At 36.9% G+C, this 12,167-nt stretch overlaps 1 protein-coding gene across 11 annotated transcripts in view; it reads left to right on the top strand.

Moving 5' to 3' along the window:
* The window catches only part of KRIT1 (KRIT1 ankyrin repeat containing), a 47,227-nt gene that overhangs the window by 24,702 nt on the left and 10,358 nt on the right, over positions 1 to 12,167 (top strand). For all 11 annotated transcript variants that reach the window (XM_033194819.1, XM_033194817.1, XM_033194818.1 and 8 more), the window contains 3 exons: positions 6,667 to 6,833; positions 7,463 to 7,550; positions 8,339 to 8,545. In XM_033194819.1, coding sequence (XP_033050710.1) covers positions 6,667 to 6,833; positions 7,463 to 7,550; positions 8,339 to 8,545 — 462 coding nt within the window. The remainder of the gene's footprint in view (positions 1 to 6,666; positions 6,834 to 7,462; positions 7,551 to 8,338; positions 8,546 to 12,167) is intronic.

The following is a 12,167-nucleotide window of genomic DNA, read 5'->3' as shown; positions in this document are numbered from 1 at the left end:
AGTCTTGAACCCTTGGCTTCAAGTGATCTGCCAACTTTGGCCTCCCGAAGTGCTGGGATTACAAGCGTGAGCCACTGTGCCTAGCCTAAGTAGTTCGTCTTAACTCAAACAGGGAACTCTGTACATAGTGAAAAATGAGAATAGTATTTACATTTGATAAAAAGAAGTCTGTCCAGACAAGTATATTTCTATTTGAACTACTGTGGATTTTAGAGAGGAAGAAGTGACATAATGCCATAAGAAGGATGAATGGGCCAGGCACAGTGACTCATGCCGGTAATCTCAGCACTTTGGGAGGCCAAGGAGGGTGGATCACGAGGTCAGGAATTCAAGACCTGCCTGGCCAAGATGGTGAAACCCCGTCTCTGCTAAAAATACAAAAATTAGCCAGGCATGGTGGCGGTCGCCTGTAATCTCAGCTACTTGGGAGGCCGAGACAGAGAATTGCTTGAACCTGGGAGGCGGAGGTTGCAATGAGCCGAGATCGTGCTACTGCACTCCAGCCTGGATGACAGAATGAGACTCCATCTCAAAAAAAAAGGATGAATGGACAAGGGAGAGATTATAACAGCTTAAATTAGGCATGATAATCTAAATATGGTGAAATTGTTTCATGGTCTTACAGTGTTACTGAAGATAAAAATAGAATACATTTCTTAATTCTTTATTCTCAGGGAATATTAAACAAACACAGTTAAACAAATTTTAGCACAAGAAAATTTCAACAGCCATGTCCAAACTTGTTTAACATTTTATACATAACTATGTATATTGCTCTTTTTATATTATCAAGCCAAAGATAGAGTTGATCCTTTCAGCCAGATACACTAGGAGTCACATAAAAATTGCTATGAAATTTACCAAAAACTAAGGGCTTCATTATTTGTTAAAAATGTGTTAGAATCGGCCGGGCGCGGTGGCTCAAGCCTGTAATCCCAGCACTTTGGGAGGCCGAGACGGGCGGATCACGAGGTCAGGAGATCGAGACCATCCTGGCTAATACGGTGAAACCCCGTCTCTACTAAAAATACAAAAAAAACTAGCCGGGCGAGGTGGCGGGCGCCTGTAGTCCCAGCTACTTGGGAGGCTGAGGCAGGAGAATGGCGGAAACCCAGGAGGCGGAGCTTGCAGTGAGCTGAGATCTGGCCACTGCACTCCAGTCCGGGCGACAGAGCGAGACTCCGCCTCAAAAAAAAAAAAAAAAATGTGTTAGAATCACATTAATAGAATGAAAGGGAGGGAAGAAAACATGAGATCCAGAAAGGCATATGACAAAATCCAACACCCTTTCATGATTTAAAAAACTCTCAGAAAACTAGAAATTCAAGCGAACTTTTCAGCATGATAAAGGGTGTTCATGAAAAACCCACAGCTAACATCATATTCAATGGTAAAAGACTGAAAACTGTCCTCCTAAGATAAGGTACAAAATTAAGATACCCACTTTTACCAATAATAAGACCTTAGTTTTTGGCAAATGATGTATACATAGGAATTCCCAAAGAATCCACAAGAACGCTAGAGCTAATAAATTAATTCAACGAAGTTTCAAGGTATAAGCTCAACACACAAAATCTGTTGTCTATACACCAGCAAAGAATAATACAAGAAAGAGATTAAGAAGTCCATTAAAATAGCATCTAAGAATATAATACCCAGGAATAAATTTAACAGAAGAAGTTCAAGACTTGTACACTGAAAACTAAAACATTGCTGAAAAATAACACCTAATATCTGGAAAGACATCTCTGTGTTCAGTGATAGGAATAGTGTCATTAAGATGTCACTACTAGCAAAGTGAGCTACAGATTTAATGCAATCCCTAACAATATTCCAATAGCCTTTTTTGTTAAAGTGGAATGGACAGTACTCAAATCCACATTAATTGCAAGTGGCCTCAAATAGCCAAAGCAATCTTGAATAAAGCAGAATCAAGTTGAGAGACTGACATTACTCAATTTCAAAGCACAGCACAAAGCTAAGTAATCAAAAGCATTGTGGTACTCTAGCATAAGGATAAACATACAGACCATTGGAACAGAATTGAGTTTTCAGAAATAAACCCATACATGTACAGCCAGTAGATTTTTGACAAGGCTGCCAGGTTCATCTAATGGAGAAAGAATAGTCTCTTCAACAGATGGTACTGGTATAACTGTAGGTTCACATTGCAAAAGTAGGAAATTGGACCCCAACCTCATGCCATATAAAAAGTTAAAATGGCTGGGTGTGGTAGCTCACAACTGTAACCCCAGCACTTTGGGAGGCCGAGGCGGGTGGATCACTTGAAGACAGGAGTTCTAGACCAGCCTGGCCAACATGGCAAAACCCCATCTCTACTAAAAATACAAAAAATTAGCCAGCCGTGGTGGTACACCTTTGTAGTCGCAGCTACTCAGGAGGTTGAGGCACGAGAATTGCATGAACCCGGGAGGTGGAGGTTGCAGTGAGCCAAGATTGCGCCACTGTACTCCAGTGACAAAGTGAGACTCCGTCTCAAATACAATAATAAATTAAAATGCATCAGTGACCTAAATATAAGTGCTAAAACCATAAAACTCAGAAGAAAACATAGGGATACATCTTCATGACCTTGGGATTAGGCAGTGGAGTCAGATATGACAACAGAAGCATGAACAACAAAAGAAATATTGGATAAGTTAAACTTCATCAAAATCAGAAACTTTTGTGCATTAATTTTGGACATTATTAAGAAAGTGAAAAGCAACAGAATGGGAGAAAATATTAGGAAATCATAGATAAGGGTTTACTATCCAGAATATACAAAGAACTCCTACAACTCAACAATAAAAAGGCCAACAACCCGATTAAAAATGGTCAGGGTTCGGTACAGTAGCTCACTCCTGTAATCCCAGCACTTTGGGAGGCTGAGATGGGAGGATCATGGGAGCCCAGGAATTTGAGACCTGCCTGGGCAACATAGTGAGACTTCATCTCTATAAAAAACTTAAAAAATTAGCCAGGCATGATGTCACACACCTGTAGTACCAGCTACTCAGGAGACAGAGGTGGGAGGGTCGCTTGAGTCTGGGAGGGAGAGGTTACAATGAGCCAATGTCACATGACTGCTGTCACATGACTGCACACCAGCCTGGTAATAGAGCAAGATTGTCTCAAAAAAGTAGGCCAAGTGTGCTGATTCACTTCTGTAATCTCAGTGCTTTGGAAGGATGAGGTGGGAGTCTCACTTGAGGCCAGGAATTTGAGACCAGCCTGGCTGCATAGTGAGACCCTGTCTCTACAAAAAAGTTTCTTTTTTTGTTTGTTTTAAATAGCCTGGCATGGTGGCACACACCTGTAGTCCTAGCTACTCGAGAGTGAGACGGGAGGATCACTTGAACCCAGGAGTTCAGCGTTACAGTTAGTTGTGATCAACCACTGCACTCTAGGCTGGATGAAAGAGCAAGACCCTGTCTGTAAATAAAATAGGTTGAAGGACTTGAATATATAAATAGCCAACAAGCACATGAAAAGATGTTCAGCATCATTAGTTATTAGGGAAATGCAAATTAAAACCTCAATGAGAAACCACACCCACTAGGATGACTATAAAAAACAAAACAGAAAGTAATGAGTTGGTAAAAATGTAGAGAAATTGGAACCCTGGTACATTACAGGTGGGAATGTAAAATTGTGCAGCCACTGTGGAAAACAGTAGTTCTTCAAAAATCTGAAACTGGAATTACCATATGATCCAGCAATTCCACTCCTAGATATATGCCTGAAATAATTGAAAACAAGGATTCAAACATATTTTTTATGTCACTGCAGCATTATTCATAATAACCAAAAAGGTAGAGGCACCCTAAGTGTCCATTAACAGATGAGTGGACAAACAAAATGTGGTCTATACGTACAAATAGAGTAATTAAGGAATGAAGTTGTGATACATGTGACAACATGAGTGAACCTTGAAAACATTATACTAAATAAGCAAAAGAACAAATATTTAATTCTACTTTAGTAATCTAGAATAGGCAAAGGCATAAAGGGGAAAAATAGATTGGAGGTTATCAGAGGTGCTGGGCTGGGGGAGGGGTGGGAAGTTCTTACCAGTTAACAGACTTTCTCTTTGGGGTGATATAAACTACATGGAACTAGATAGTAGTGATGGTAGCACAACGTTGTGAACATAATTAATGCCATTGAATCTCACACTTAAAAATGGTTCAAATGACAAATATTATATCTGCTTTACCCTATAACTTAAAAAAAGTATGATATCTATAAAATCTGCACATAATCTAAGTTTACTCAGTCTGCCTTCTCGTCCCAAGTAATATTTTAATAGTTCACTGGTAGAGAAAAGGAGCAGTAATGATAATACTTGGATGATAAATAAATTGCGTAATTTTAAAATAAAGGAGACTCAAGTAAAAAGGAAGCAAGGTTTAGTAAGTTCTTGTGGTAAACCAGAATGTCATGATAATCTGGTAAAGCAGTTGTGTTCTTTCACTTATTATATAATTAAGAAATTTCTGTTTGTACCATCTGAAAAACAGAATTACACTTATTGTTTAGCATCATCCTTTTAGGATGAAAACATCCTGATTTCATTAGAAATTTAAAAATGGAGACTAAAACTCTTTGAACATGGTATTGGGAATTGTAACTGTTACTATCTACTCATATTCTTCAAATATACGATGTCAGTTTTTATTAGAAAACATGCTTTCATTCAATCTTTTTCCATTTTATTTTGAGAAATTTGAAAAGCCATAGGCATATTAGAAAGTAATACAGTTTACACCATTTACCATTCATTAGATCACTAGTTGTTAACAATTGGCTTTACTATATTTACTTTCTTTGTGAATCATTTTAAAGTGACTTGCAGGTGTCATTCCTACATATTTTGGCATGCATCTTCTAAGAATAAGGACATCTCCACCTTATTTACAATAACATTTCCAACCTAATAAAATTAATAATTCCATAATTACATAATATCTGATTCAAATTCAGATTTTTCCCAGTTGTTTCAAAATACTTTTATACCTCCCCGCCCCAGGATCTAGTCAAGGCTCATGCTTTATATTCGGATGTCTCTTTAGTCTCTTTTAATCTAAAACAGTCCCCTTCATTTTTTTCCCATGAAATGTTTCTTTACTATTGCATACAATATTTTCAGATAGAAAAATAGTATTATTTCAGGTAATGTTGTAAAAATAATTTTTTTTTTTTTTTTAGACAGAGTCTCTCTCTGTCACCCAGGCTGGAGTACAGTGGCGCAATTTCGGCTCACTGCAAGCACTGCCTCCCAGGTTCACACCATTCTCCTGCCTCAGCCTCCCCAGTAGCTGGGACTACAGGTGCCCGCCACCACGCCTGGCTAATTTTTTGTATTTTTAGTAGAGACGGGGTTTCACCGTGTTAGCCAGGATGGTCTTGATCTCCTGGCCTCATGATCCACCCACCTCGGCCTCCCAAAGTGCTAGGATTGCAGGCATGAGCCACTGCACCTGGCTGCAAAAATCATTTTTATTCAAGCTTGGGATCATTGTGAATTGTATTTGTAAATACTTTAAGTATTTATTCAGAAACTTTATAACTGGTGACTGTGTACAAGTAGGAATGTATTCTGTAGGCCAGGATTTCTCAATCTTTATTAATCTTATTGGATAAACTTTAAAGTTTTTAAAATTAAAAAAAAAAAAAAAGATTTAGGCCAGTCGCAGTGGCTAGCACCTGTAATCCCAACACTTTGGGAGGCTAGGGTCAGAGTACTGCTTGAGCCCAGCCTAGGCAACATGGCAAGACCTTCTGTCTTCAAAAAATTTAAAAATTAGCCAGGTGTGGTGGTGCACACCTCTTGTCCCAGCTACTCGGGAGGCTGAGGCAGGTAGATAGCTTGAGCCTAGGAGGTCGAGGCTGCAGTAGGCCATGTTCATGCCACTGCACTCTAGCCTGTCTGGCAGAGCAAGACCCTATCTCAAAAAACAAAACAAACATTTACTCTTCTTGAATATTATTAATATTTGAAAGTACATAGTCTTTTTAGTCAAAATTTAAAATGTCTTACAACAGACTTTTTAAAAATGCATTTGTCCTTTGGAAATTAAGATACTTCCTTTTATCTTCTTTGAAGTCCACTACTGTATTGTATGAAGCACAGTTAATAGAAAAATGTTTCAGTAATAGAAAAATTTAGGTAAAATTTTGCTAAAAATTATCCATATTTATAAACTGATGATAATATTTCTTAGACAACCAGGTTAGCAGAGTATAGCTTATAGCCATATTTTGCCAGTTTTTGTATACCTCACAAGCTAATTTTTTTAATGTTTTTTGATTGTTAAAAAAATCAAAAGAACAGTATTTCCTATCATGCGAAATTGTTTGAAATTCGTATTTCAGTATTCCTACATAAAGTTTTATTAGAACACTGCCGTACCCATTTGTTGATGTATCACCTGTGGCTTTCTTTGTGCTACAGTGCCAGAGTTGATTAGTTGCAACAGCAATTATATAGCTTACAAAGCTTAAAATACTACTCTCTGGGCCTTAACAAAAAAATGTTTGCCAACCTTTGCTTAACAGCTCATTTATATACAAATGTGTAGTTTTTGTTTTTGCCATATTAAATTGTTCATTTGTAAAAAGAAATTGTAGCCTAATAACTAAATTATACTTTTTTCTCTTAAGATTGAAGACCCACTAGCTATTCTTATTCTCTTTGATGAAGCCAGATATAATTTATTGAAGGGCTTTTATACAGCTCCTGATGCTAAGCTGATAACATTGGCAAGTCTGCTTTTGCAAATAGTCTATGGAAATTATGAGAGTAAAAAACACAAGCAAGGTTTCCTAAAGTAAGTATTTAATATTATTCATGGTTTTGTGCTATGGTCAAGATTCTGTTTAACGAAGAAAGTTTAAAAATGTTATTAGAAAATATTTATACGTTACATTGGTTTGGAATTAAATAATATAAGATGTAGAATGAGAAAAGAAAACATTATAGTAAAGCATTCTTAAAGTTACATTCTCCAAATGTACTTTTCTTATATTTGACTATAGTTTGATACACTTTATATTTTATCTTTTTTTATGCTTAAATAAGTTCACTAAAACCTGACTTGAATAAGTAGTAAAAAATTTTGTAAGACAGATGTACTTAAGAATCCCACCATAAAAACTGGTTTTATGTTCAGTCTTTGAGAGAAAACACTGAAGTTTTAAGCATATCTGAATTTGGTTATTGTGATTTTCAATTTTCAAAAATAGTTTCTGGTTATTGAAAGAAGAAACATTTATCTAAATTGATAATATGAGATTTGTGGCTTTTTGCTTAACATTTTTAGAGTTCTCTGATATTTTACAGCAAAGTATTTTTCAGCTTAAAAATTACGTTACTGAAAGCCATTTGTAACAGAATGATTACTATTCTTTAGCTACTAAAGATGATTTATTTAAAGGATGTTGGCATGTGTGCTTACAGTGAAGAAAATCTAAAATCCATCGTACCTGTTACCAAACTGAAAAGTAAGGCACCTCACTGGACAAATCGCATACTTCATGAATACAAGGTAAGCTGTTTAATAGAAATGAAGATGCTTTATAGGCTACTTGAAACTTTGTTAGTGTTATTGATTTTAAACATAGGTAGATTAAATTTATAGTCCTGAAATTAAAAATGTATCTTCTAGTTCACAATGCTTGAAATTGAAAGTAGCAAGGTATTTTTATTTTTAGTAATATATAATCTTTTACTGAATACCTTCTGCATGCCGAATACTGTGGTAAGGACTAAAGATAAAAATTTGAAATAATACACTATCCATGCCTGTGAAGCAATTAAAACCCAATAGCATAGACAATATTTTTAGACCTTGATTTTTTTTTTTTTTTTGAGACGGAGTCTCGCTCTGTCGCCCAGACTGGAGTGCAGTGGCCGGATCTCAGCTCACTGCAAGCTCCGCCTCCCGGGTTTACGCCATTCTCCTGCCTCAGCCTCCCGAGTAGCTGGGACTACAGGCGCTCACCACCTTGCCCAGCTAGTCTTTTTTTTGGTATTTTTTTAGTAGAGGCGGGGTTTCACCGCATTAGCTAGGATGGTCTCGATCTCCTGACCTCATGATCCGCCCGTCTCGGCCTCCCAAAGTGCTGGGATTACAGGCTTGAGCCACCGTGCCCGGCCGATTTTTTTTTAATATTAACATCGCAAGAGAAAAAGTACTCCTAATATAATGTGCCGTAATTTTATTCTTTAGGGGCAGTCTTGATTTTAGAAACTGCTTAGTTGATCTATTTGGATTATCAATGGTACATTTTCCTTTCATATCTCTTATTTTTAATTTACTTTGTTTGTTTTTAGAATCTTAGTACAAGTGAAGGTGTCAGTAAAGAAATGCATCACCTTCAGCGCATGTTCTTACAGAATTGCTGGGAAATTCCTACTTATGGAGCAGCATTTTTCACAGGACAGATATTTACAAAGGCAAGCCCCAGCAATCATAAAGTCATCCCTGTGTATGTAGGAGTGAATATAAAAGGACTTCATCTCCTCAACATGGAAACTAAGGTAGATTTTCAGCTTTTTTTTTCACAAATCATGTCATATAATACCTAAAACAGCAGTACTAACCTACATGAAGAATTAAGAAATGGCATATATACAAGACTGTTCATTGCAATTCATTCGTTACATAAGATGAAGGGGGACACTAAATCACTGTCAGTAAGGGGTTAATAATATATTGCATGTCTGCTTTGGAATACCCTTCAGCCATAAAAAGGAATAAAGAGTATTTTTGTGTAGAATAATCTGCAAGATATATTTAGTGAAAAAGCAAGGTGCTGAACAATATGTAATATGCTGCCTATTCTTGGTATTAAAATGGGAGGAAATGAGGCTGATCTTTACATAAATACATATTGCTTGTGTTTGCATAAAATATTTCTTGAAGCCTTTAGAGAAGGGAACCAGATAACTAGGAATAAAAGTAAGGAGGGAAACTTTTCATTACATATCTATCTAGTTCAGGCCACTATAACAAAGCCCGATAGACTGATTGGCTTATGAACAACAGAAGTTTATTTCTCACAGTTCTGGAAACTGGAAGTCTGAGACCAGTGCGCTAGTGGGGTTGGATTCTAGTGAGAGGGTTTTTCTGGGTTGGAGACTGCTGACATCTCCTTGTAGCCTCATACGGCAGAAAGAATGAGGGAGTTGTCTTGGGGTCCCTTTTATAAAGGCATGAATCCCATTCATGAGGGCCCTGCTCTTATAAATTATGACATAATTACTTCTCAAAGGCTCTACCTCCCAATACCATCACACTAGGGGTTAGGATTTCAACATACCAAGTTTGGGAGGCAGGGCACAAACATTCAGTCCATAACAAGGCCATTTTGCAACTTAAAAGTTTTAACTCTGTGATTATGTTGCCTGTTTAAAACATTTGTTAGGTTAATTGGAAAAGACATGAAAAAAATATTATATGTGACACAAGGGCTTCACTTTGAAACATTAGAATTAGTACAAGAAGCTTTTGGGGAGCAGGATGAAGTATGGAAGGCATTGAATATCCAGAGCTTCTTTATTGTTTTTTGTTTTTTACATTTAAAAATTTTTTGATTTATAGATTTATTTTTTGAGACAGGGTCTCACTCTCTTCCCCAGGCTGGGGTTCAGTGGTGCAGTCATAGCTCACTGCAGCTTTGAACTCATGGACTCAAGCAGTCCTCCTACCTCAGCCTCCTGAGTAGCTGGGACTACAGGCACATAACACCATGCCTGGCTTTTTTTTTTTTTTTTCCCAGAGACAGGATCTTGTTATGTTGCCCAGTTTGGTCTCAAACTCCTGGCCTCAAGTGATCCTCTTGCCTCAGCTTCCCAAAGTGCTGGGATTACAAGCATGAACCACTGGGCCCCACTCATTTTTTAAATTGATACATAGTAGTTGTACATATTTATGAGGTACATTTCATATTTTGATACATACATACAATAAATAATGATCAAATTAGGGTAATTAGGAAATTCATCACCCCAAATATTTATCATTTCTTTGTATTGGGAACATTTCAACTCATCTCTTGTAGCTATTTTGAAATATACAATAGATTATTAACTATAGTCACATTACTGCACTATGAAACACCGCAACTTATTCATTCTATCTAACTGTATGTTTGTACCCATTAACTGACCCTGTCCCTATTCCTTCCTACGCTACCCTTCCCAGCTCTGATAATCATCATTCTACTCTCTACCTCCATGACATCAACGTCTCACATATATGAGAACATAGGATATTTGACTTTCTGTGCCTGTCTTATTTCACTTAACAAAATGACCCCCATTTCCATTCATGTTGTTGCAAATGACAGGATTTCATTCTTTTTTATGGCTGAATAATATTTCATTGTGCACACATACCACATTTTCTTTATTCATTCATCTGCTGGTAGACACTTAGGTTGATTCCATATATTTGCTATTGTGAATAGTGCTGCGGTCAACATGGGGTTGCAGGATCCCACTGATTTCCTTTCCTTTGGAAGAATACTCAGTAGTGAGATTGCTGGTTCATGTGGTAGTTTTATTTTAGTTTTTGAGAAACCTCTACACTGTTTTCCATAGTGGCTCTATACTAGTTTATATTCCCACTAACTCCATATAAAAGTTCCCTTCTCTCTGCATCGTCACCAGCGTTTGTTATGTTTTTGTCATTTTGATAATAGTCATTCTAACTGGGGTGGGATGAAATGTCATTATGGTTTTGACTTGAACTTCCCTGATGATTACTCATGGTGAGCATTTTTAAATATACTTCTTGGCTGTTTGTATGTCTTCTTTTGAGAAATGTTTATTCTAATCATTGCCCACTTTATAATGGGATATGTTCTTTTGCTGTTGAATTGTTTGATTTCCTTGTAAATTTTGGATATTAGTCCCTAGTCTAATGAACACTTTGAAAATATTTTCTTCCATTCACCACATTGTCTCTTCGCTCTGTTGATTGTTAACATTAGCTGTGCAGAAGCTTAATAGTTTAAATAGCCCCACTTGTCTGTTTTTGTTTTTGTTGCCTATGCTTTTGAAGTCTTTGCCTAGACCAATGTCCAAAAGCATTTGCCTTATGTTTTCTTCTACTAGTTTTATAGGTTCAGGTCTTACATTTAGGTTTTTTATCCATATTGACTTGATTTCTGCATGTGGTGAGAGATGGAGTCTAGTTTTATTCTTGTGCATGTGGATATCCAATTTTTCCAGCACCATTTACTGAATAGGGTGTTTTTTCCCCAATGTTTGTTCCTGGTACCTTTGTTGAAAATAAGTTGGCTATAAATACATGGATTTATTTCTGGGTTCTCTGTTCCATTGGGATCTGTATTTACAATAATATCATGCTGTTTGGTTACTGTAGGTTTGTGTAGTTTATTTTTTGAAATTAGGTAGTATGATGCCTCCAGCTTTGTTCTCTTTTTCTCACTATTGGTTTGGCTATTCGGGATATTTTGTTATTCCAAATGAATTTTAGAATTTTGTTTTATTTCTGTAAAGCATGTCATTGGTATTTCAATAAAGATTGCATTGAATTACTTGATTGCTTTGGGTAATATTGCTGTTTTATTTTTTATTTATTTATTTTGAGACAGAGTCTTGCTTCATCGCCCAGGCTGGAGTGCAGTGGCATGATCTTGGCTCGCTGCAACCTCCACCTCCTGGGTTCAAGCAGTTTTCCTGCCTGAGCCTCCCAAGTAGCTAGGATTACAGGCTTGCACCACCACACCCAGCTAATTTTTTTTTTTTTTTTTTTTTTTTTTGGTATTTTTAGTAGAGACAGGGTTTCACCATGTTGGCCAAGCTGGTCTTGAATTTCTGACCTCAGGTGATCCACCCACCTCAGCCTCCCGAAGTGCTGGGATTACAGGCATGAGCCACCGCGCCTGGTCTATATTGCTATTTTAACAATATTAACTCTTCCAATCCATGAGCATGGATATCTTTCCAATTTTTGGTGTCCTCTTGAATTTCTTTCATCAGTGTTTTGTAGTTTTAGTTACAGAGGTCTTCCACTTTTTTAGTCAGATTTATTCTCAGGTATTTAATTTTTTTTAGTAGCTATAGTAAATGAGAGTGCTTTCTTGATTTCTTTTTCAGCTGGTTCATTATTGGTGTATAGAAATGGTAGTCA

This window comes from Trachypithecus francoisi, unplaced genomic scaffold (assembly GCF_009764315.1).
Source record: "Trachypithecus francoisi isolate TF-2019V2 unplaced genomic scaffold, Tfra_2.0 Lachesis_group4, whole genome shotgun sequence".
Lineage (NCBI taxonomy): Eukaryota > Metazoa > Chordata > Mammalia > Primates > Cercopithecidae > Trachypithecus > Trachypithecus francoisi.
The sequence above is the reverse complement of the archived record's forward strand: the minus strand, read 5'-3'. Positions and strand labels throughout refer to the sequence as shown.